This window comes from Canis lupus, chromosome 15 (assembly GCF_011100685.1).
Source record: "Canis lupus familiaris isolate Mischka breed German Shepherd chromosome 15, alternate assembly UU_Cfam_GSD_1.0, whole genome shotgun sequence".
NCBI classification, from domain to species: Eukaryota; Metazoa; Chordata; class Mammalia; order Carnivora; family Canidae; genus Canis; species Canis lupus.
Window position 1 is genome coordinate 2,659,635 of NC_049236.1, and position 27,258 is coordinate 2,686,892.

At 41.1% G+C, this 27,258-nt stretch overlaps 1 protein-coding gene across 6 annotated transcripts in view; it reads right to left on the minus strand.

The window, feature by feature from the left end:
- SMAP2 (small ArfGAP2) overlaps window positions 1-26,603 on the minus strand; it is a 47,158-nt gene extending 20,555 nt beyond the window's left edge. For 3 of the 6 annotated variants that reach the window (XM_038557753.1, XM_038557755.1, XM_038557754.1), the window contains exon 1: window positions 26,064-26,603. In XM_038557753.1, the coding sequence (XP_038413681.1) occupies window positions 26,064-26,166 (103 nt within the window). In that variant the 5' untranslated portion in view covers window positions 26,167-26,603. Of the gene's footprint in view, window positions 1-16,666; window positions 16,771-19,680; window positions 19,787-23,433; window positions 23,453-26,063 lie in introns of those variants that run through there. The other 3 variants (XM_038557758.1, XM_038557757.1, XM_038557756.1) reach the window with 3 other exon arrangements.
- Window positions 26,604-27,258: the final 655 nt, after the last annotated feature.

Below are 27,258 nucleotides of genomic sequence, written 5' to 3' on the forward strand. Positions count from 1 at the left end.
GAAAACTAGAGTAACAGATAGCTTGAAACTACTATTATAATAATTACAGCTTCCTGATCTCTAACCTATAGAGTTCTAAACAAATAAATATTGAGCAAAAGAAAGACACACTGATAAATCAAAGGCTACATTTACTGAGACTTGCCAGAAACACACACACACACACACACACACCTTACATCCAAGCCCTGTTGAAACTCCCCAAATCTATCAATCTCTACTTAAATCTATCTCATCTGTAAGTACTCATTCCTTGAACATTATTTACTGAGTACCTACTATGTGCCAAACACTTTGCCCTGCGTAGGTCCTAGGGATACAGAGGCAGGGACAGTAGAGATGAGATCCCCTGATTCAAAGAGCTCATGGACTAACTGGTCTCCAGCCTCCTACCAGAATAATCTTTCTAAAACTCAAATCTATACAGATCGGAAGCCCGAATATAAACCTTACACAGGACTCATATAGAGATATGAAAATGAAGACTGGTGGGAATTTTCTGAATGGCATATTCCAAACTGAGCTCTCAATCTCTTGCCACAAAACTTGCTCTTCTTCCATCCTTCTCAGGATCTTAGTCAATTACACCTTCACCCATTTATCTGTATCGGTCAGAAATGTATAGCTTTCTCTTTCAGCCCCAATATCTACATCATCACCAAGACTGAAATATCTCAGTTCAGTATCCCTCCTCTCCATCAGCAACCCTATTTCTCTAATATGAAGTCTCCAGATCTAGACTTGTGCAATAACCTCCTGATGTCTCTCCACTTTCACTTTTATGTTCTCTGTCCCTCTAGCCCTAAACCAAAACCATTCTCCACAAAACAGTCAGCTTGAACTCTTAGGGAGGCACAAGCGATCTTGTCATTCGGCTGCCCAAACCTTTCTGTGAAAGGCTTCTTCCTATCATGTTGGGTTAAAGAATAAAATCCTTAACACAGTCTCCAAAATCTAAGTGATCTGGCCCATGCCCACTTCCCCAGCCTCTCTAACACCAGTCTTCTTTCATTTCCTCAAAGCACCAACATGTTCCTTACTTAGGGCTTTGGCCTTTGTACACACTGACCCCACTGCCTAAAAATCTCCTTCCCCAACCACCATCCACCACTAGTGGCCTGGTGGACTCCTATGTGTATCAAGGTCTCAGCTGAAAAGTTTCTTCTTCAAAGGAACCTTTCCTTGGCCCCCCCAATCTAAACCAGACGATAATCTCTCTTCCATCTTTTTCTCTAGTTTTTGCATTTTATTATGGAAAATTTCAAACACACAAAAGCAGAGTATAATTCACCACCACCTTCTGCAATTATCAACCTCTGGCCAATGGTTTTTCAGCTCTACTCCCACACACTTTCCCTTCTCCCAACCTTGGAACATTTTGAAGCAAATCTCAAATATCATACCATTTGATCTGTACATGATTTGATGTAAATCAGTATGAGATAGGACTTATTAAAGGTTACAAACTTTCATTTATCTTTTACTTTTTCCTAAATCGTACCACACTTTATCATTTTTGTGTGATGTTTTAACACATCTTTCCCACTAAACTGTGAGTGCCACAAGAGACAGCAGACCTGTGATGTTCACTGTCATGTTCCCAGGGCACAGCACAGTTCCTCACAGAGGCAAAATTTATTTAAAAATTATTTAAAAATAAGTAAATCCTTTGACTCCCCCCTCCAAACCCACTCAATTCAACAGAGAAAGAACAGGTAAGAATTCATCAGGGAAACAAGAGGTCAAGAAGCCAAAGAAATATATTAAAAACATTAATATATTAAGAATGATTTAATAAAATTAGAAATGACAGATTATATAAATATAGCAGAATAAATATTTCCATGTTATGCTAATTTTTAAAAGGATTTTTATTTTTTTATGTTAGCTAATTTTTTAAAGAAAATTGTAGACTCACATGCAGTTGTGAGAAATAATACAGAGATCTTGTGTACCCTTTCCCCAGCTTTCCCCAATGGAAATGTTCTATATCCTGATTGTATTAATGAAAATATCTTAACTGCAACATAAAAGATTTTAAAGTAATCTCTACACCCAACATAGGGCTCAAACCTAAAACCCCCACATCAAGAGTTGCATGCTCCATCAACTGAGCCAGCCAGGCACGCCCCCATGTTATTCTAATTTTAAAATCCAGTTTTATAACAGTATATGCAGGGCACCTGGTGGCTCAGTCGGTTAAGTGTCTGCCTTCGGCTCAGATCATGATCCCAGGATCCTGGGATGGAGTCCAGAATTGGAATAGAGTTCCCTACTCAGTGGGGAGTCTGTTTCTCCCTCTGCCCCTCCCCCCTGTTTATGCTCTCTCTTTCACACACATTCTCTCTCAAATAAATAAAAGCTCTAAAAAAAACTGTATATGCAGAACAATTCCATTTTTGTTTAAGAGTGTGAATAAATATATACATATGCACAGAAAAAATGTCTAGAGGAACATATGTAAAATAACAAAAGCTATTACATTTCTGGGTAGTAGGGTTGTGAAACATCTATTTTCTTCTCTATATTTTTATAGATAATCACTGGATTATTTGCAATGAGCTTGTATTACTTTTATAATAAGAAAAAAACAGTACAGGTATTTTAAAAACAACACAGCCATCCATGACTCCTTATTGGCTGCAGGAAAGGCAGAAATTCCTTAACATGATTTATAAAGCCGTTTAGGAGCTTGTGCTTTACGTATGTTGAGCAAATCATCATTCTGAAATTTGCCATGTACTCACCTCACACCTGTTTGCCTATGCCATTCTTCCTACCTGGAATGGCCTTCTCCCCATTTCCTGCTTCACAAACATCAAATCAATGTTACCTCCTCTGTGAAGCCCTCAAATGGAATAAATCTTGACCTTCATGGCTAATTGTCAGAGTACGCTTTGCTCTTCTAATACTTAGTATCTTATTATAGCTAGTTGCTTACAAGCCTCTCTTGCCCTAAATAGACTGGGCTCTAGAAGGCAAGGACCATACTCCTTCATCATTTATCTCAAATACTTAGCAGGATGCTTGCAAATGGTACATCCAAAAATCAATATTTGTAAAGTGAAGTCATCAATAAGATAAAGGTATACGTTTTTTCCTGTTTTGCAAAATGAAGGGAGAAGATGTTTTCAAACACCTTAAAGGTGAAGCTACCACACAGAAAAGGGATTAGGTTACTTTGGTGAGGCTCCAAAGGCAGAACTAGCACCACTGAGTAGAAGTTAACCTTAGCACACTCTGAGGAAGAAATCTGTAACAATTAAGGCTGTGTGAAAACAAATGCAGCCTCTCCAGAAATGGGAGAATCCAGTGAGTGCAGGTGTTCAAGCAGAGGCTGGATGACTACCTCTCAGGGATGGCCAGCAGGTGGGCAAACCACAAGCCCCAAGTCACTTCTACTACCACAGTTCTACTAGCTGATTTGTAGGTAATTTGGGGAATCCCTTCCTGCTTGATGTTCAATGGCTCTGAAAATGCAACATGAGATAATCAATTTATGAAGATGTTAGGTCTTGATGAACCTAAAGAACTAAATCAAATTCAGTTTATGGACCCTGTGACTGGCACTGAAAACTGGTATGAATGTGAAAGACACATGAGGAAGAAGCTAAGTCAACAAACTCTGGTTTGAAACAGGTTATTTGGCTCGGCCTGTCATTAACTCCAACATGAAATTTGGGAGTCAAAGGGATGAAGAAGCAATGATTATATGAAGAACAATTCTAAGCTAGTTACCTCATTCCACTCATCATGTCTCTTTCACCCCAATTCACTACAAAGAATACATAGAAATGCCATCTTGGAGAAATTAAGTAAGGCTGTTGAGAGGTATGTTTACCAGCCTATTTTCCTCTACACAAAAGAAAATTCACTTACTTCTCTATTCCAAAATAACAATAAACAGTAACTTTGAACTTCTGTGTGTATGAACATTTTAAGGAACTATCAGATCAAAATAAGGGCTTACTCAATCAACCTCTGCTCTCAGAATGTTCTGCAAGAAAAGTTTCTTTCCATCCGGTCTGTCTTGCAAAAATGCTGTTTCCTTTTACAAAAAAAGACACTGTCCACGTTCATGTATTTGAAAAAAGCAGAAGTTAAGTTTTTAAAAGTCTGAGAAAAGCAAGTTGAAATATTTCTGAGATTGATTAGAGAATAAAGGTAAACACTACAAGGAATTTTTTTTTAAGATTTTATTTATTTATTCATGAGAGACACAGAGAGAGGCAGAGACACAGGCAGAGGGAGAAGTAGGCTCCCTGGAGGAGGGAGCCCACGTGGAACTCATCCCAGGACTCCAGGATCACACCCTGAGCTGAAGGCAGACACTTAACCGCTGAGCCACCCAGGCATCCCACTACAAGGAATTTTAAATTGGAAAATCAGAGGTAGAAAGAACCTTAGAAGTCACTGAGTCTAATAATCCCTGACTGAGTATGGGAGATCTTTCTACAGGAGACCATCTGGGTCCTCCTTGAACAGGTCCAGTGCTAAGTAAGTTATGTACCTTTTTAAAAGGTAGTCACGTAAAATAAATAAATAAATAAATAAATAAATAAATAAATAAATAAATAAATAAATGAATGAATGAATGAATGGATAGATAGATAGATAGATAGATAATAAAAATAAAAGGTAGTCACGTTTACTGTTGGTTGGTACTATTAAGAGATGCCTTCCTTATACTGAGTCCCATTATTCTGCATTTGAATCTTCTGGTGCTGCTTCTAGACTGCTACTATATTTATATAAAATAACAAGGTATGCAAGATAAAGATGGAAGTTTGGAGATTCTAGCAGAAGATAGCAGCTAATCATACACTCAACCAAATAGAGGACAATGAGCCAACTCAACCCAGGAGGTCAGTGATAGAACAGAAATAGCAATCAGATTGCTAGGACATCAGTGGAGATGAAGCAAAGCAACATTATCCTCCTACCAGGTAACCTGAAAAAGGTTAGTGAAGACTAAACCTATTTCAGCAGTTAACTTGTGTTTTCTCTAAAGATATTAAGGCTAAGAAATCAACAGGCAAGTAAACATTCTTCATCTTTCCATAGGTGTTAGCAGTGCTTACAGACCTGGATATGCTTTACTGTGCTCAGCCCTGGGCAAGAGAGGGACCAAAAAATTAAATACAACTGAAAAAGAGCCTAAAGGAATAAGTCCAAAATAATAACATAGGCAAAGGGCCAGGGGCCAAAACAAAGCACATATCTACAGCTGCACCCAGCTGTAGCTTTCCTCAGCAACTTTATACACTGGCTGTTCATTTCCTTGATATCCTAGCAAAACCAGTACTTGCTCTGAACTAGTCCGAAACATGCTTACACACGGCTTATATTATTTACTTAGCCCCTGCTATCCACACAGCTAAAGATAGGGGTTATCTAAGCTGTGCCACTAATCAGCTGTTTGACTTCAGGCAAGTCAATTCATTTCTCCAAGAGTCAATTTCCTTACCTAGATTAGATTATCTCTGAAACCTACCTCTTCTCAAAGGTAGTAACAGTATCTCTAAAATTCATTGAGCTACTCTGAAAAGACTAAAGAAAGGGAAGTTAATTTTCAGCAAATTTAGGTCCACACCACTCTGATTTTCCTGGTTAGTAGTAGGTAGGGATTCACTGTAGGTTACACTGTAACTCTTCATTTCTGTCTGTGCCAGCTGTGGATAGTAACCAGTGCATACCTAGGTGATGTTTCTGGTAATGAAAACCTACCAGGTCAATCAACCTGCATCATTATTACTCAACTCTTCAGATTATTTCAGAAGGGAAAGGATGGATCCTACTATGGTCTCTCTTTTTTTTCTCTCTCTCTCTCTAAAAAGAACATTCTGGCAAGGTATGTTCTGATGTTATCACCTCATTTAAAGACATATAACTAAAAAAAAAAAAAAAAAAAAGACATATAACTGGACCCCCATGGTCAAGTGAATTCCAAACTCCTAAGTATGGCTTAAATTCTTGTCTGATCTGGGCCTTTCTAGAATCAATTCTTATTACTCCTCTCTTCACTTCTATATACCAATAAAGACACCAATTCCCCTTAAAACTGTGTGTACCAGTGCCAGCTGGTATTTCCAGCCACAGAGAAATGTCTGAGGGTAAATCTTAACCACAGACACCCAGAGGCCTTTTTCACATTCAAGAATAGGACACAGACAAGGGGACTCCTGGGCGAAGTGAATTCTTGATTCCAATCAGAGGTCCTCCAGCCTGTCTTGGAACAGCTGTGCAAGGTTCTTGGTGGTGGTGTCTGAAAGCTTGAAACAAGGTCCAAGTCTCTTGGGGTTTCCTGAGAGGTTCTGGTATGTGCTGCTACGATTGTTTTTATAGTAAAGAGCCAACATATTTTAAGGAGGGAGAAAGAGCTAGTCAAAAGATTTTCAGCCTAGGGTTGGAGAATCTCATAAAGTCAATGAGAAGATTAGGCTGGTTACACAAGCTGATGCCTCCAATGGAGGCCAGTCCTCTGATGTTACACAGAGTATGGCAAAAAACAAAAACAAAAACAAATCTGAACATGTTCACCTCTTCACTTGAAGACACAGTAGCCTTTCTCAAAAAAAGAACAGAAAAGTGAGCCCCCTAAGCTTTCATTTCATGCAGTGATGACAGTTTGTCTTCAAGGACATACATGGTACTCAAAGATACATCAAAATCTCTCCAATTCCTAGTGACTGGTGCCAAAAACACTAAAAGCATCTCAGAAGAATGTAGAACAACTTCAGAGGAAAAGAATGGATGGTATGGTTGAAAATACTTCTCTTCAGGAAAGCCTAGAGCTGCTTTCCCAAGAAGCTGCAGGGTAGAAGCAAAGTGTGGGAACAGAAGGAAAAAAAATGCTTGAAAACTCAAAGACAAAAATGAAATAGGCATAAATGATACAGAGAGCCAGCTAAAAATCTATGACTGAAACTGTCCTGAGATGGTATACATGCCTGCTCTCTTTAGAGATTACATGAATGATGGCAATTTGGGATTAGACAAAAAGAGTGGATCAGAAAACAGAGACCATCTAGACGAGTCCAAAGTTGATTTGAAGAAACTCATCCATGCTGTTAACTTAAACATCCCCTTAAAAAAGCTTGAAGAAAAAAAGCATGGAACATTTAAAAAAAAAAACTATATGAAAAAAATCAAATGAAAAAAGAGCTTACAGGTCCAATGAGAAATTTCCAAACTGAGCAAGCATCTTTGCAATTTGAATATTCATAGCTTAAAAGTAAAATTCAAGAGCTTAAGCTGAAACTTCAAACACTGACCTAACTATAGCAAGAACACATAATGAAAAGTGCAGAAAGCTAATCAAGGGGATAACTTAGAAATAAACAGCTTAGAAATAAAGAAACTTCCCAAAGTGCATGAAAACAGCAGCAGCTCCTATGAAAAAAGGGCCAAAGACCTAGAGAGAGAACTGGAAAGAAACACTTCCTCTGCCAAAGACAGATTATGTCCCATGAGAAAAAAAAACTCAACAAAGTTGGTTGGCGCCCCTGTCGACTGAGAGGAAAGCTCAATGAGCTAAGAAAAGAAAATGGTCACAGCAGACAAAACTTAGCCAAAAGAGTTTAAATTCCAACTTCCCCTCAGTAGCCATTCAGCAAGCAGAGGCCTGAATGAGCCAGGGCATCCCTCTCCTTCATCAGGTTCCCCAGGAAGGAGGAGGGTTAAATCGTGAGGCCTGAGGGACCTAGGGTCACATGCAGGTTTGATTTTTTTTCTACAGGAGCTGCCCCCTGATCATCCACAACCATCCATGGGACATTTGCCCATTCCTCTCTTTAAAAGTAATTTTGGGGATGCCTAGGTGGTTAAGCATGTGCCTTTGGCTCAGGGCGTGATCCTGGAGTCCTGGGATAGAGTCCCACATCAGGCTCCCTGCATGGAGCCTGCTTCTCCTCTGCCTGTGTCTCTCCCTCTTTCTCTCTTTCTGTGTCTCTCATGAATAAATAAATAAAATCTTTTAAAAAAGTAATTTTGATTTATTTCTTTTTAGGAAATGGGTGTTATTTAATGCATGCTACATTTGCTCTCATAATTTCAAAGATACTGCTTAATATCATTCTTAGGTAATTGGGTGATGGCCCTTAAGGAAGGTATACGATGTGATGAGCACTGGGTGTTATACGCCACTGATAAATTATTGAACACTACAACTGAAACTAATGATGTACTGTATGTAGGCTAAATGAATTCAAATTAAAAAAATATCATTCTTAGGAACATGTTATTAATAATTCATTGGTCCAAATTGGGCCATACAATTATTGCACTTTGATGGAAATAAAATATTCACTATCACTTAAACTATTAATTGAAGTTTGACACAATCATGTAGAGATACCTGAAACAATACAGGAAATGCAATGAGCTGTTATTTTAAAATCTATGAAAGTAACGTAGTATTTATCTCAATAAATTTTTATTAGTTTTAAAAACAGTGCAACACAGATGCCTGGGTGGCTCACTTGGTTGAGCATCTGACTCTTGATTTCGGCTCAGGTCATGATCTTAGGATCGTGAGATCGATTGAGCCCCTAGATGGGCTCCAAGCCCAGCAAGGAATCTGCTGGAGATTCTCTCTCTCCCTCTGCCTCTCCTCCCTCTAAAAAACAAACAAGCAAAAAATAAACAACATCCCCCCTCCCCCGGCTAAACTTAGTAATATTTATATCCATTTAGCCCTATATTTATAGATTAATTTAGGGGAATTAACATTTTGCAATTATTTCTTTCTTAATTTCTAAATTTCTTTTTAACCACTGTTACTTCATTTAGAATGTGCTTTGCTATTAAAAAAAGAATGTACTTTGCTGTTTAACTGTTTTTACATTTTAATGCAGTCAAAATAAAAGTTTTCCCTTAAAAAAAAAAAACACAGTATGTACACAGTTCTTGTTAAATAAATCCTCCCATGAGAGAGTAGTATACAAGTTGTGGTACCTACTACTGGGCCTCCAAGTGGAAAGCCTCACTCTTTCTGGAGAACCTTCATTTCTACTTGGAGGATGAGGTCTCTAATTATGTCGATTACCTCAGGAAGAGGCCTAGATGCCTAACTACAGAGAAATGAGTAAAAGAGCCCTACAAGAGCAGTAACACAAGAAGACAAATTTGGTTTTACCTCTAGGTCAAGTTCTCTAGAGAGTAAACTCCTGGGTGGTGGATCCTATGATAGCACCTTTCACATAGAGGAGAGCATGATGCTCAGCAAAAACAAATCAAACAAAGTAACCAGGAAGCTACACTGGTTCTATAAAGCTAAGGCACAGAGACTTTAGGATTAGGAAGTAGAACAGGGACTAGGGCACGAGCCAAAGCAGGATCAGCAATTAAGCTTTGAAATGGTGATTATTGGGGAGCCTGGGTGACTCAGTGGGTTAAGCATCCACCTTCAGGCCAGGTCATGATTCTGGGGTCCTGGGATCAAGCCCTGCATCGAGTTCCTTGCTCAGCTGGGAGCCTGCTTCTCCCTCTCCCTCTGCTGTTCCCCCTGCTTGTGCTCTCTCTCATTCTGTCAAATAAATAAATAAATAAATGATTTTTAAAATGAAAGGGTGATTTTTAGTTTCATATATTTCATAATAAATTCATTTTTTGTTCTCCCTTTGTACTCAAAGTTCTGAACAATTTTAATAGGGCTAAGGGGAAAGAACCAAAGGAAGTGATTTGTGTCTCTATTTGAGCCAGAGTTTCAGAACAGAGACAGCAACGTGATAAAGGATTGATAATCCAGAAGAAGCAACCCAGAGAGGGAAAGAGAAGCAGGACACATTGGAGCTGCCTGGGGATCCTATCATTTCTACTTTGGGCTCTCCCTCCTAAATTCATATTTTGGATGTTCTAAATTTTGGTATGGAAAACTGGACTACTTATACTTTCCTGGTCAACTTTGGATCTCAATACAAATAGCTGTACCTGGGCCACTACTTGCATTTGCAAAACATCATTTTGTGAAAAACTTGCTCTATCCACTTTCCCAATCAGGCCTCTTCTCCTTCCTGCCCTGATTCCCAGAACATCTTATTGTTGTCCTGTGGCACTCATCTATCTATGGTTGTTTTGTTGTTGGGTTTTATTTTTCTTATTGCTTAGTTCTGCAAGCTCCTTTATGTACAACTAACTTAGTATATTTTTTAAAATCTAGTATTTGGAGGCACCTGGGTGGCTCAGTGACTGAGCGTCTGCCTTCGGCTCAGGTCCTGATCCCAGGGTTCTGGGATCAAGTCCCACATCGGGCTCCCTGTGGAGAGCCTGCTTCTCCTTCTGCCTATGTCTCTGCCTCTGTGTGTGTGTGTGTGTGTGCGTGTCTTATGAATAAACAAATAAACGTTTTTTAGGTTAAATAAATAAATAAATAAATAAAAACCTAGTATTTTTTTACATGGACTTGAGGTTTAAATTGCCTATTACTCAGAAAATCACACAGAGTTAATTTAAATATCCTACATAAAAAGTTAGGGAAAGGGTATCCTTAATGCTCTTTGTCTCCTGGTTAGCCCGTGATATTTTGGCTCTAGCCAATTTCCTCTGCACAAAGACTCTGCTTAAAGCATTTTTGAATAAGATAGAAGAGGGGCGGCTGAGACATAGCGTCTCCAAAAAGGGAGGGAGGAAATAAAAAAATAGCTGCTTTCATTGAGGGCAGGAAGGAGATTGTTTCATTAGGAGCTAAACAGTGAGACTATCTCAGTACGAACAATTGTTTGGCTTGCAGGCTCTATGTGGGCAATTACTCCAGCAAAGGCTCAGCTGGGATGGAACGTGGAGCCTGCCAGGACCGAGGGACAGGGACTGACACAGGCTTAAGTGTCTCAATCATGGCTTTGGGATCCCACAGCATCCCAGCAAGGATGCTCACAAATCATACTCTACCCAGTCAGCAAACAGCGTCATTCTGTATCCAACACAGTCAAGACTGTGGATTTACAAGAAATGAGGAAAAGATCACACTGAGGGAAAATGCAGAGTAATTCAACCTAAAACCAATATATTACAGCAAAAGTAACAAGTATTAAAATTAGATCTCCTAAGAGAACTGGCACATTCCAATCACTACCTCAATGGTTAACAGCAGGCTATGGGAAGGAGGTGTACACGGAGGGATCGCTGCGCTAAAAGCTAGGCAACCATTTCAAAGTTGACCAGGCGGACCTGATATTTCAAAACTTGTTATTAAACAAATTTCCTATCACTCATGACCTCACTTCAGGTAACAAAAGCTCACTTGATTCATTAGAAGTCACTGTCTTCAACCCCTGGGGACATTTACTTCTTTATATATTTTTAGGTGGTTTCAGGTTAAAGCCTTAACTTCCTCTTGGCAATAATTAGTATCTATTCATATCCTGAAAAAAATACTGAGGATGCAAAGTTAGGAAAGGCGTATCTTGAAAAGAAGCTATTAAAGAAGAGTGATATAGCTCTTGACCAAAAGGTTGCTCTTCATTCAATCCAAGGATTGGTAATAAGCAGAAGAGGAACAATATGAAAATAGACATTAAAAATAGCCCAGATTCAAAAAGCACCACTCTTCTCTCTCTCTGAAGCAGTGCTTCTCAAAAGAAGCAATATCCCCTCAGGGGCAACATCAACATCTGAAGACATTTTTAGGTGTCAGAACTGGCGGAGAGTAGGAGGAGAATGCTACTGGCATCTAGTGGGCAAGGCCAGAGATGCTGGTAAACATACTACAAGGCACAGGACAATCTCTCAACATAGAAGTATCCAAAACATCAATACTGCTGAAGTTGAGAAGTCCTTCTCTACAGGTATCATTTCCAGGCCATTTAGTTTGAAGCATGTGAGTTATAAGAATATACCAGTTTTGTGGGAAAATCTCTTCTCTTGCTCTGTAACAAACAGATAAACATTTAGATATAGAATTCCAAAGTTGGAAAGAACCCTAAGGGTTATTTAGTCCAAGCACATCCGGAGAAACTAAGGCCCAAAGAGGTCATTACCTAAGCTCAGAGAAGAAATCACTAGCTGGGATGGAATTAGAATCATCTCTACACACCCCCAACTGTATGTTACACATAGATGTTCAATAATGGTCCCTAAATTGATATCCTGTTCTTTAGGTGGTCTTTTCTATTACAACATACAATTCACTCTCTGCTGCTGGGAAGCCCAACATCTGAGACTGGATATGAAGGCTTATTCACATCCCTTCCTACCCACATTCTTCTTCCTCAAAGGAAGCCCAGAAGTAGAGACGAGTGGAATATACTAGAGCCCAAGAACAAGTGGCCAGGCAGATTATGTCTTTCAATTATTTGAAGGGAGGCTCATGTCTTTCAGCCAGAGGAGGCTTTACCCAAAACCTGAGTCCACAAACAAACCCCTGTGCAAGCCCACAGACACATGACCTCTCTGCAACTGTGTGTAGCAACTTTCCTAATGCACAGAGGAGCCCCCAAACAATGGCAAACAGATGGAAAATCAGTGTCAGTTTAATTGAATCACAACCATACCCAAACAAGCTAGAAAACTTCCATTTCCAAACAAACAGCAGACTAGAAATGAATTCTGGGATCAAAGTACAGTTAGTCCAGTGGCATGCTGAATGTTAGTCATCAAAACAGCCCTGGCCTAAAGTGTTTCAAAACGAAAACACTACCATGTTTCAAAACTAGATGTTTCAGAATTGAGTATAATGAGATTCAGGTCAGAAGGTGTGGTACTAAGGGAGTGGGGCAAATGTCAGTGGTGTGGATAGAGAAATCCCGCAAACAGAACATTCTGTTGAGGAACCCAGGGCAGGTATCTAGGAAAAAAAAATCACAACTTCAAAAGAGCCAAAGCAAGGTTCTTCAAATTAAACAAACTGTTCCAGTAGGTATAAGAAGAGCTTCTAAAACCGCTGCAAGGTTATTAATTTCTGCAGCACCTGAGAACAGTGTCTAAATATTTACTTCCATTCCACAAAAAGGCTAAAGGAGTGCTTTTTCAGCCTCCTGTTTCACACTCCATGCTACATTTCTCCCAAGATGCAAGATGATGTGTCACACTAAAACCTCTGAGAGGGCAGAGTACTAGCTTTGTGACTGGCTCCAGGTTTCAATGCGGCACATGTGTCAGAAGCACAAAATAAAAATGGTATGAAGAAATTAATTCCAACAAAGCAACCAGGAAATTTACCTGCTCAGTTTCCCGGAATGTCACAGATCTTCAAGTATCTGAGTTTAAAAGCATGAGGATGACTTTCAGAAAACAAAACAAATAAAGTATATGATCTGGGAGTGCCTGGGTGGCTCAGCTGGTTAAGCGTCTGCCTTCCGTTCAGGTCATGATTCCAGGGGCTTGGGATCGAGCCCTGCATTGAGGTTCCCTGCCAGTGGGGACCCTGCTTCTGCTTCTCCCTTTCCCCCTCCCCCCACTTGTGTGCTCACGCTCTCTCTCTCTCTCTCTCAAATAAATAAAATATTTTTTAAAAAGAATATGATCTGAGATGCCTGGGTGGCTCAGTAGTTGAGCGCTTCCCTTCGGCCCAGGGCATGATCCTGGAGTCTCAGGATAGAGTCACACATCCAGCTCCCTGCAGGGAGCCTGCTCCTCCCTCTGCCTATATCTCTGACCTCTCTCTCTGGGTCTCTCACGAATAAATAAATAAAATCTTTACAAATAAATAAATAATAAAAAATATGATCTGAACACACATTAATAAAGTAACAGGGTTCATGATGTAGGCATAGACAGTATGTGCCAGATGCTGTGCATTATGTATACAGATACACATGGAACACAGTCCCTGTCTTGATGTAATTTATAGTCCAAAGAAAGGTCTTATTGAAAAAAGAACCAGGGATGCTTGGGTGGCTCTAAGCACCCAACTCTTGGTTTCAGCTTAGGTCATGATCTCAGGGTGCTAAGAATGAACCCTATATCAGGCTTTGCCCTCAGCATGGAGTCTACTTAAGACTATCTCTCCCTCACCCTCTGCCCCTCCCCACTGCTCTCTCTCTCTCTCTCTCTCAAATAAATAAATAAATCTTAAACAAAACAAACAAACAAACAAACAAAAACCCAGTAGTCTTAATCTCTTTCTACCAATGTAGGACCTCTAATCCACCTTCCCAGTGGACTGGTTAAGTGAGAGAGGAGAGTGTGAACAACATTAAGATGCTGATGAATACACAATATTTCCATATTTCAAAGCATATAATGTGAAGATTGTGCATGAGATATGAATATATCTTGGCCTATCTTGCTGTGATCATGTTCCATAAATCTGTTCCTTATGGTCAAGCCAGGATTCTCCATACTTCAACACAATATCTCTCCATTGCCTCAACAGATGTCCACTACAGTGAAGCAGTTCAGAATGACAATCCACAGCAAGGCTGTCTCTGCATGGGCTCAGCCCAGAGGACTCCCTAACAACCTTTTAAAATTAGAGGGCTCACGTGACCACTCACCTCTGATCACATGAATAACCCATAAGTCTAAAAGCAACACAAAAATTTACATTGTACCATTATTTATGATACTGAAAAACTAATAATTTGAATGTTCAACAATGGGCAAGAGTTAAATAATGACATATTCAAATAATGGAATATAATAAAGGTATTTAAATGTCATTAATGTTATAAAAATGGTTATGATAAATGTTAAAACAATAATGATATAAAATTATTATGGAATAAGTACAAGTAAAAAAAAATTGGATGATAGGAATTAAGTGAAATATCTTCTGCATCATTATGCTTTCTCATCCTTCCCAAAGATTTTTTTCACAAATATAACTTTCAAAATCAGAAAAAAATAAAGTGTTTGCTTTTTTTAAAGATTTTATGTATTTATTTATGAGAGAGAGCACAGGGTTGGGGGGGGGACAAGCATACTCTGTGTCGAGCATGGAGCCTGATGGGGTGATGAGGTGGGGTGGAGTGGGGGGGGATGCTTGATCCTATTGACCAAGATCATGACCTGAGCCAAAATCAAGAGTTAACTGCCCTACCAACTGAGCCACCCAGGCATCCCAAAGTGTTTGCTTTTTAAAGAAATAGTATTTAGTGATTTTTAGCCGGTAAGTATAAGGAGGACCCTCATGCATCCCCACCCCCCAATATCCCACAAGAGAAAAAATAACTGGTCTATGGTAATGAATCTTTTTTCTTCCTTAAATGCATTAAGAAGTCTAATGAAACTGAGCCCTATTTTTACTCTGCCCACAATATGGGCGCCCCTGATTTGAGTCAGTTGTATCAGACTCCTGTTCAGAAACTAGGCTCAGAATAAAGTCAGAATGCTCAGAGGAACTGCTTTAGAATCTTCCTCCCAATGCTGCGTTTAATGATTCTTCCCTTCTCTCACCTACAAGCTAGGATGTTAACACAGCACTCACACTTCGGTAAAGAGTTTTTCCTCACAATTCTCCTTGGTCTAAAACAGCTCCTCTAACAAAATTCCTCCGGCCTACCTTCAGACAGACAGGGTCTCATGCTCAACAGCTATTCTTTCGACAAACATGTTTCAACATAGCAGAAGAGCCTGAATCATTTCACTCTTTCTTTCCCAAATCAGCTGTCACATTTAAATTGGTTTTTCATTAACTGTGCTGTTTTACTGCTATTTTGAACAAAAGCATCATGGTAAGAACAGGGAATTTCCTTCCTATTTCTCATCAAAGGGCTTGTGTTAGTTATACCCCAAGTGGTAAAGTATCAACAAGAAGACACCAGCACCCTCTCCTTTATGAGCTTTATGTTGCAGCATGTTACCAGCTCACACAGAAAACTCTGTAAGAAATTATTTTTTAAAGGCATAAGAACAAAAGCAACCATCTAAACAATATTAAAAAGTTTAACTCAACGCTTGAAACACTAGAGAACTCATTTCTAAATCTACACATTGGGGGACTTCCAGAAAGGCAAGGAAAGAGGAAGAAGGTGAACAACAAATGTATTTTGAGGGCACTTCAGGAAGTAACGTTGTAGGATTAATATGTAAACTTGAATCTAAAGATGTAAGCTCTGTGGTAGGGGCTTGGGGATTTTATGGTCTTCCCAACATTAGCTGTTAAAGACAGCATGTTTGTCTGAAAAAAAAAAAAAAAAAAAAAAAAGGCGCTCTGTTCTCTCAAATCACTCTAGGCCAAGCTTATTGGCTACAGCTGAGAGATTGTCCCTCTTACTCCTGTATTTGTTTTACTATTTTCAACACATAATAAAATGGGAACATTACACATTTATTTTTTGGGTGAGGAGAAAGGACATGGAACCTGAGAGATCCAGTTCTCATTGTTTCAAATTAAGAAATTTCTTTTTGAAAGCTCTGACTTGAAATTAAAAAGAAGAAATCAACAAAGCATTCTCTAATTGGGCTTATGAAATTCAAAACTTTCTAAATAAATTATATCCTATATGCGTTTAAAAACAAACCAGAATACCCATAGGAAATATGCAAATGGAGTGGGGGAGGGGCAGGGAACACAGGGCTATGGTCAACAAAAATGGTCAGAGAACTACTTCACATTACTTGAAAATGAAAAGAAGCATCGATATTAAAATCTTATTACTACCCAGTGATATGTTAAAAAGGTGGGATTCCAGGGCAAGTTTCAGCTACACAGGAGGGAGAATGGGGGAGGGGGAGTAGAGCAGAGGAGTGTCGGACAAACTGAAGACAACCACCAGGGCAACCTTACACTGATGGATGGCCACAGCTGAAGGCAGATTTGGCTCATCTCTGGGGTTTTCCACTGGGAAGGGACCTCCAGTTCAGCCATCAATGGACCTTCATCCACAAAGCCTGTGGAGAAATACAGGAGCCAAAAGAGTGGGGTAGGGAAGGAGAAAGTTTGGAAAATGGAAGAGTCAAATACAGTAGCAAAATATTGTAATTATTAAACATGAGGCTTCAAAAATGCATAGATGTACCTCTTAAATTGAAATGAACTGGCTGAAAAGAACTGGTACTCTGAGAAGCAGCCTCATATGCTTTTTAGAACCAAATTACTTTTTAATTACATCTGTGAATTATACCTGCCAAGAGGAAATTAAATTTTGGAGGAAAGGGAAAAACAACCAAACCTATGCAATTTTTATAGATGGCAACTTTACTCAGAGTCCCCTACCTGTGGCCTCTGTGGAAAATAACAGCCTAAAGAGAAACGTACTCACACTCCACTAAAAACCTTTGCTGGCCTAGTTCCACCAATTCCATTAATGTAGCAGGGGCCCAAAGGCAGGTGACCTGATTGACAAAAAAAGCCCTTCTAGAAAGTGCCGAACTTCTATCAAGTAACTCATTAAACACTTTATAATCAAGAAGAAAACTACTAGCAATAACTTAGAAAGCTTTGCCTTTCAATGGAGCAGCACCAACCTTTCTTGTAAGACAAAAAATATTTTTCAGGTCCAGTAGAGAAGAAAGTTGGTCCAGTGGTCTCACCTCCCTCCCACACTGCTAACCTAGCTGAAGCTGTGGGGGAAATACCCCAACAAACCAATGAGACTAGTTAAAATGATATGTGGCACAAAGAAAATTAGCTCTACTGCAATTACCTGTCAAAGAAAGTCTAATCTGTACCATGAGGCTGCAATCCTCAAAATTGTCTTTGTACATCTCATGTGTTGACTCAAGTCTTTCAGTTATAGATAGGACAAGCTCAATGTATGTGTGTATATACACATACGTACATACACACACACACACACAAAATCACACCCAAGGCATCCCAGGATCAACAGGGTAGGAACTTATTTCCTGAGTAAACAAAATGATAAACTACCAGTAGAAGCGACCAATGATAAATTGGTCAGAAGATTCAACAGGGGATCCCTGGGTGGCGCAGCGGTTTGGCGCCTGCCTTTGGCCCAGGGCGCGATCCTGGAGACCCGGGATCGAATCCCACGTCGGGCTCCCAGTGCATGGAGCCTGCTTCTCCCTCTGCCTGTGTCTCTGCCTCTCTCTCTCTCTCTCTCTGTGACTATCATAAATAATAAATAAAAAATAAAAAAAAAAAGGAATGGGGAAATCAAAGACCACTTCAAGGACAACTCAGGGGAAGCCCTTCCTTTAAAAAAAAAAAAAAAAAAGAAGATTCAACAGAAGCCAATTTTCCTGGTCACATCCTAATTATTTAGGCAATGACTGACTTGTTACATTACTTCCAGGGACTAAGTATTGTTTCAGCAACAGTTAAGATTCTTTAGAAGCACAAAGGGTTGTATCTGTCTGAAAACCCTTCTTATCTCTTGTCCAAAATAACTACTGACCTACAAGGAGAAAGAATTGCATCTTGGGAGATTTTTTTAAAAATTATTATTATTATTTTTTTTTTATGATAGTCACACAGAGAGAGAGAGAGAGAGAGGCAGAGACACAGGCAGAGGGAGAAGCAGGCTCCATGCACCGGGAGCCCGACGTGGGACTCGATCCCGGGTCTCCAGGATCGCGCCCTGGGCCAAAGGCAGGCGCCAAACCGCTGCACCACCCAGGGATCCCTTGGGAGATTTTTTTAAGTGTCTTTGGGCCTCTGCCTATTTCCACTTAGATCCTATTCTTGCACCACTCTGTCAGTGGGAACTACATCTCCTAGGCTCCCCCGCCAACTGGTTTCTGAGTAAGTTCCATCAATGGGAGGTAACCGATAAGGGTAAGAGGTAGGAGGAGAGGGAAGCCAGGGTAATGCTCTCTTAATAGGGTCACAGTTCTAGCTGCCATCAAACAGCTTTTCTTTCCATGCTTCTAGCTCACACCAGATAGCTCAGACTTCTGGCCTTTAGTGACACCAGCACCTTCTAATTTCCTTAGGGGCACACTAGCTCCCAGGTATTGCTAATCCCTCGGTTACCTCACCAGTCCACTTACCTTCAAGGCTCTTATATCATCAGTGTAACCTATTCTGTAGATTAAATTCCCTCTGCTTCTACTACCTACAGTGGTTTCTGTTTCCCTGATAGGTCCTGGACTTTAAAATGTTTTAGAGGCACCCTATGTGGCTCAGTGGTTGAGCGTCTGCTTTTGGTTCAGGTCATGCATGATCCTGGGGTCCTGGGATTAAGTCCTGCACTCTGTTTATGTCTCTGCCTCTGTGTGTGTGTGTGTGTCTCATGAATAAATAAACAAAATCTTAAAAATAAAAAAAATGTTTTAAAACTTAGCTTTCTTAAGAATTAAACAAATATTCAGGGCAGCCCAGGTGGCTCAGCGGTTTGGCATCTGCCTTCAGCCCAGGGCCTGATCCTGAAGACCCGGGATCAAGTCCCACATCGGGCTCTCTGCATGGAACTTGCTTCTCCCTCTGCCTGTGTGTCTGCCTCTCTCTCTCTCTTTCTCTTTGTATGTCTCATGAATAAATAAATAAAATATTTTAAAAAAAGAATTAAACAAATATTCAGATAACCTGTTAATGATTTCTTCTAATAAGAAACAAAGGATTTATAGATGACAAGGTCAGTTCATTCATTCAAACAAATATTTACTAAGAGCTACATCTATACCAAGCACTACTCTAGGTTCTAAGAATACTACGTGAATGAAACAGGCAAACAACCTCTGCCCTCATGGAGCTTACAATCTAGGGGGCATGTTAACTGTGGCACATTATAATTTTAAAAAATTTATCAGTACAGGAATATTTATTTAACAGTAGAGGAATTTGGTAAAAGTGAATTAACTTTAAGGTGTTCTATTCTACATAGATTTGATTCCTACCTTTTCAGTGTAGTTAAGCTGAACTGTCACATTCCAGGGGCCAATACAGAACTTCTTCAAAATTAGTATCTACTTAAACTGGCCACTTGCTCAAACAGAAGTACAACTGTGATAAGGATTTAAGCAGACACAATAACAGAAGTTAGGCACTGCATGCTTAGAATATAAAACATAAGTGTGTTTTATGCAGATTCCTGCTTGCCATCTTTTTTACAGGAGAAAACATTTGGAGCAGTTGAGTCTGAGTCCATTTAACAGGTCACTTTGTCCCTTGTCTGTGGCATAGGTAGGGTGCATTAACATAACATACAGAGCCAGCTGCCAATGTGCATAATGAGAGAAGTGTAGCAGTCACTAATTGCATGACATCATTTCCAAGATGGAATTTTCAGGCAGAAGAATAGAAACAGACAATGACTCATGTGGTGAACAGTTATATAGACAACTGTGCCCAAGAAAGCTGCCACCTACATTTCATAATGACATCAGAGGGAAAATGCAGAAAGTAGTTTTCTGATTTATTGGAAAGCAATAGATGCTGAAAAGTATACTGAGAGATCAGGCTACACTACCTGCTTATACCTCCTAAGCACTGAGCAACTAAGTGCACACATCAAATATTCAGCACTCCTAGGCCACTTGAGTATATAAGCATGCTCAGCCTCAAAAATCAGTATCAACTCCAGAAATGACATAGTATCTACTGCTGGCACTTCACTAGACTTTTCTAAGATAATTTAATGTACTCATGAAGGTACACTTCATGTTGTCTTGTAGGCACAACACTGAGACCTTTCTAACTATTCATCAGTTAGAAAACATCTCATGTCCGCAATACTTATAATTTCATTTGAGTAGCAGGTAGACTTCCAATCGTATGGACTTCTTACACAACAGAGAGTCTAAAGCATATTTATCTCAATATGATACAGCAAATCAACTACAGGGCTAGCATTTTTACCTTATTGGCCCCTGCCTACCTCCTCCCTTGCCACTCCCCAACATGTAGTCAAAATACTAGATAATCCCCCCCACACTGACACACACTCAATACCTTAGAGGCCTTGTACATTCTGTTTTCCTCTGCTTAAAATGCCAAGTCCCTTAAATTCACCTGGCAAAGTCATGCTTATCATTCAAGACACAGCCTACTTGTCTCTTTGAAACCATGACTTCCTTAGGCAGACTTGTTTGCTTTCTCCAGCGCTTTCATATCTCCCTGCACGCAATGCCATCATGATAATACTACATTGCATCTTTTATCAGTTTACACATCTGCTTCCCCATTCAACTGTATGATCCCTCAGACCAAAGACAGGATCTGAATCTACCATATATCCTGATACGGTGTCTGACACAAAGTAAGTGCTTAACAAATATTTTCAGAACGAATATATATAGTGTGGGATTGCAGGCTTGCAGAGTTCCCTCTAAGTGATAAGGCATTTTATACTCTCTATCCCACTGCCACAGAATGATATTTAAAGGACAAGGAGAACAAATAGGAAAGTATCTCCCAGGGAAAACAGGCTTAACAAGTTCATATTAAAAGACAATCTAATGAGGACTTTGATAAATTACATTCAGTGTAACTGTGTCAAGCTAACCATGACTGTTCAAGTTAAGGTGCATTAGCTGTAAAAACTCAGAAAGTTACTTGATCTTGGCTGGAGAAGGATGTTTAACAATGAGAGATGGACACAAAACTTCTGTTGTCTAAATCTGATGGAACTGTTTTAATCTCTCAAAAGGTGCCACAGATATAGGTAAAGTAATCAAAAATTGATAGGAAAGTTCATGTTTTAAGGAGTGCTACTTAACTAGCAATGACCTAGCTATCAACACAAAATAAATATAAAACAAAGCTAGAAATTAATTTACTGGAGTTAAAATTTAGGACTACTTTAGAAAATTTCTACACAAAGATTTCCTCGTCTAATCTTTCATACAAGTTTAAAGAGTGAGGAAACATCCAGAGACCATCCTCAAGAGTACCATAAAGTACATCTGCAAAAATGCCAGAACCCCCATGTATAGGAAATGGTTTTGGCTTAAAGACTAGGGAATTATTGAGTGAGTCATACTAACCATGGCTTCCAGTAACCAGAGTATTTAAGGGAATAAAGTCAGAAAGTGAAACAAATAAAACCAAGATAGAGTAAATAAGACCAGCAATCATGGTAATAAGTAATCTTAAATTTGTATGACACTTTAGTTTACAAGGCACTTTGATTTTTCAAGTGAGGAAAATTAAACTGAGAAACTTTGGTACAGTGCTGAAGGTCACAAAGCTAAAATAACCTGAGTGAAGGAGTTTAACTAGACATTTCAACATCAAGTCTACAGCCCTTTCCATTACTTTGCTTCTTTCCCACCTGAAGGGTAGGCTTATACGGGCTATGGATAGGCCTAGGACACTTTCTAAGATACCTTCAACAAGAGCAGATGTTTCCAAATCCCTTAAGCATATCTTTCAACTTAATCAAGATAACCTAAGGGATAGCCTTAGAAAATCCCTTGAAAGAATGAAGAACCCCTCAATGTGCATTGAGACAGCATTTTCACGTTTTCCATGTTATAATGCTGATTGAAAAATGCAAGGTGCCATGAACCGTAATATACTACTTCCATAAAAACACTGCAGAAAAATACATTTAAATGTAGTTGTTTGCCTGTGCATATATTATCTCTTAAAAGTCCCATAAGAAATTACCAAAAGCCATTCCTTCTAGGAAGGGAAGGAAAATGGTGGCTAAGGGATCAGGGAACAAGAACACAACTTTTCATTGTACATGTTCACCTCTGCGCCTTTTAAATTTTGAACACATGAAAGTGCTACCTTTTCCAAAAAGTAAATTTAAATTTAAGAGTATATAATGGAAATTAGAGCAGAGGCAATGGTTAGGTAATTCAAGGTAAAACATTTCAGGTAGGATGTAGCAGAAAAGCACAAAATATTACAAAGTTTCTGTCAAACTCCAGAATTCCAGGTGGTGCTTCACAGCCTGAAGTAAATATTCCACAAGACCATCAAATCTCTTGAATTTGAATTCTTTGCTCATTGAAAAGCTCTCAATTTTTTTTTATAAATCTCAATATGGAGGAAGTAATGTCCCAGTAGTGGACACAGGTATTCAAGTCATGAGAAAGACAGAATTCTTACATGGTAAATAAGATAGTGCCTAGTTTAAACCAGTCTCTGAAGAGGTTAAGAGTTATTCCAGGCACATGGAAAAAATACGGAACTGCAGAGCTAAAGATTAAGCTTCGGCCTAGTACAGCTCCACAAGGGTCTATCCAAAAATTGGTCCCAGCCTAAACTAGTTAGAGTTACCACTGACATATCTGGAATTTTCAGTATGTTTGTCCTTTGTCCTATCACTATGTAAGTCAGTCCAAAAATTTACCCTAAAGGTCACGATATCTTTGGGTGATGAGGACACCATATCTTTAGGCCTAAAAGTATGTCAAAGCATTTTTTTAAAGGCAATACTTAAGCAGCTCTCTTTGCCACGCAGGAATCACTTCAATGTCTTAGGGGTCCCAGAAACTGGTGAGTCTTGTGCTTAAGAGAGTTAAAAATCCCAGGACCAACAAAACTCGTACTTCGTAAAGAAAACACATGCTTGTTCTCTACTCTGATGTTCGCATTACATAGCTGAAGATAATAACATTCTTAAACAAGTATAAGATTTTAAAAAGAAGAGCCACTGCCAAAGGGTTATTTTAGAACATCAAAAAAATACTGCTCACAGGTCTGCAGTCCAGGGCTACATCATCTGATTTAATATTAATAGATCAGCAATCATTCATCAGGTCCTGTCCAATTAGCTCTTAATTTTCTAAGTAAGAAACAACATGAGAGGGGCAGAAAAAAAAAAAAAAAAAAAGAAAAGAAACAACATGAGACACAGGGATGAATAAACTCAGATCAAAATCTCATTTTCCAAACCAAATAGCTTTTAAATACCTCCTCCCACTACATGTATTTTTTACCAGAGCTAAAACATAACTTAATTTGATACAAGTGTCTCTTCCTTCCATGATCCAATAGTTGCCTGTATGATCATTATAACAACCAAAATTAGGGGAAAGGAGGAGGAAAACGAGTGAGAAGGACTGAAAGAGTGCAAGGAGCCAGAGAATTCACAAACTGAATAAACTGAGACCTAAACAACATGTTATTTAAATAACTTGAAAGATGATGGACATCTTGTCATCTCAAGTTTAATACAATGGCCAAGTTACTGAAGCTACCAAGCCAAAATGTAAAACTAATTTGTGAAAATAAATAGTTTCAGGAACCAGGATTCTACCATTAATAGCCGTTGATAAAGTTTACAACCCAGCAGTTAGTAATTCTCATCAAGAATTAACTAATGTTCATTACCTGATCCCCAGTGATGCTATTGATAAAGAGCAATGGAAAATTTGGTGGAAGAAGTGGTGAATCAAGCTCTCCCTTCCATGTGCTATATTTCATTGGAATATGAGTAAGTATGAGTGGTAGGAGAAACGGAGAGTTGGGGGTAGTACTAATCATCAAAATGGCATTTGATTCCCCAAATGTGGGGAGTCACTCTAGTGGGTTGCTTCACTGTGACTCAAGATTTGTTAACTGAGGACATAAGGGAATTTGAGTAAAGCCAGTAGACATACTCCTAAATTTTACACTGAAATGTTCCAATAAGTCTAGGACAAGATTTAATAAGAGTCACCTATAAGAAATTAACCTACTCAACATAATCAGATTCTAAAATACTTTTTAAAGCAAATTCTTGCTAAGGCAAAAATTCAGGAGAGAAGTCTGGGGACGTACTTTCCTAAAAGTACATGCCACTTATCTATTGGAAGAGGACATTAAAATATACTATTAGGTGTTTAAACCAATGTATCATTCCCCTGTTCTTAAGAACATAACCTTATTTTTCTAAAATAAAAGGTAATTACCTAAGAGCATCAATTAGGCATGTACTTCCCTTCTCAATATCTATAAATACAAATACATTTGAATCTTTGTTGTAGACCATGTGCCCAAATGTTACATGGCAAACAACTGTGGTAAATCCACTGCATTATGAACAGGAGCAAATTAACAATAGCTCCCAAAATGGGAACTATCCCCTTCTCCCCAAAGGGAAAATAATTTCCCCAACTTCTCCAATTACATCCCAAAGAATGCAGAAAGAAGGGCAGCCCCGGTGGCTCAGCGGTTTGGCGCCACCTTCAGTCGAGGGCCTGATCCTGGAGACCCAGGCCCGAGTCCCACGTCGGGCTCCCTGCATGGAGCCTGCTTCTCCCTCTGCCTGTGTCTCTGCTTGTCTGTCTGTCTCTCTTTCTCTCATGAATAAATAAATAAAATCTTTTAAAAAGAGAGAAAATTAAGGAAACAATATTCACAGAAGTTTGAATCTATAAATTTTCAGTGCTAATAACCCAGCCTTCACTTATAACCAAGCTTTCCTATCATACTGATTTTTTATTGGATCAAATCATGCGTCTTGGAGGGCACAGCAAAGACTAAAATGGCTCTAACAATTCACAGCGCTCATATTTCACCATTTTCGCCTTTGTAATGACCCCAGAAGCGACAAATCTGATGCATCCACCCCGTTTCTTTCTCTCCACTGATTAAACGGATCCTGCACTCCAGCCACGATCTGCCGCTAGTTTCTCCCACCGCACGTGCCCTGCGCCCGCGCACGCGCGCGCGCGCGCGCGCGCACACACACACACACACACACACACACAGCCTCCAACGCACTTCACGGCCAGGGCCAGGCTGTCTAGAAATCCGCACTGTGTCACTGCATATACGGCAGGTTCCCACTTCACACATCCAGGAAGAAGAAAGCCCCCCACCCCCACCCCCACCCCCACCATGCGCTTGCCAGGTCTCAGCAAAGCCCGTAACAGGACAGAGGAAGCTGCTCAGCCAAGAGCGGGGCAGCAACCATCACCGCCTTAAAAAAAAAAAAAAAAAAAAAATTTTTAAGTGGTTTTCCTGCCGTCATGTCACCTCCCCACACACACACGCACACACACACACGCACACGCACACACACTGCAGTTCATCCCCCAGCTTTGCATGTGGAAGGCGGCGAGCTCCGGGCTGCCCCTGGAAGGACAGCCGGCCCGCAACTCACTCGGAGCCCCGCGGCGCCGACCGGCTCACCTGCGCGCCCCCCGCCCCCGCCCTCGCAGCCCCCCGCCCCCCGAGCCGGCGCCGCGGAGCGCCCAGCGGCCGGCCCAGCCGGAGGGGCACGCGCCCCGCCACCTGACGGGATCGGCGGCCCAAGCCCCAGGAGCCCCCTCCCCACACACGCCACCTGCGCGGCGCGGCCGGAGGCTGGACCCCTCGCCCGCCGGGAGGGATGCGCTACCTTTGGACTGGCAGTCGGCACAGAACTTGTTGTCCTCCTCCAGCAGCAGGTTGGCCAGGACCGCCTGGTACCGATCCACGTCCTTCACCGACTTGCCGGTCATGGCCAGGGTGCCGCCGGGGGCAGAGGGCGACGCGCCCTCCCCGCCCCCCCCGAAACCCCTGCCCAGTCGGGAGGTGAGGACTCCCGGTCCCCCGCCCAGGGGCACCTCCTGAGCGGGGGTGAGGGGTGAGGGTGGGGGTGGGGGTGGGGGTGGGGAGCCCTCCCTCGGGCCGGGCCCTGCGCCCCTCCTCTCGTCAGCCGCGCCCGCCCCCCACTCTGCAGCCCCTCAGCGCGGCGCCCCCTGGCGGGCTCAGGGAAAGGCCCGAGTCCTGAGGAGGCTGCCGGACTTAGAGACCCTCAGCCCGGGCAAACGGGGCGCGCAGAGACGCCCCCCCGCCCGCCCGCCCGCCCGCCTGTCTGCCTGTCTGCCTGTCTGTCTGTCAGTCTGCCGGCAGCGGGTCCCGCGCCTCGGTTTCCCTGGCAGCTGCCGCCCGCTCGGCCACCACCTCAGCCGCCTACTTCCGGCAGCTCTTCCTCTCCACCTCCGCCCAGCCCAGCCCGCGCATGCGCCCCGCCCCTACCGCGTCGCGCCGGGCTCTTCCCTCGGCTCCGCCTCTCGGGAGCCAATCCGGCGGCGGCGAGGGGCGGGGCTTGGGGAGGGGGCGGAGCGGCCACGCCTCCCGCGCGTCCTTGGAAAAGAATGAATGGAGCCGCGCGGAAAGCTAGTGGAGGGAGTGGAAGCAAGGGAAGGACCTCGACAATTAACACTTGCGGAGTTCTTGCCCTGTGCCAGGCTCTGTGTTAAGCGCTTTATACGAATTATCCCAGTATAATCCTCAAAACGTGTCTGTGAGTTAAATATTTGTCATTCTTATGTAACCTGAAGGTTGTGGCTACTCCAAAGTCATCCAGCTTGTCCTTTTCCTCAACAGCCAGATGGAGGGCCCAACCCCCTAATCCGGGATAACGGGGACAGCACATCCTCCCCAAGTTTTCAGAGGATCCTGGTCACCTCTCACTGTTCCCACTGAATTCTGGGTTCCTCTGTTCATTAGATTTCCTGCCATCTTAGGGCATTGTTTACCTGGTGCCTGGATACTTTCATGTCTTAAATCCTCCCCAAACAGCGCAGTTCTGTGCGGCAGACGTTCAC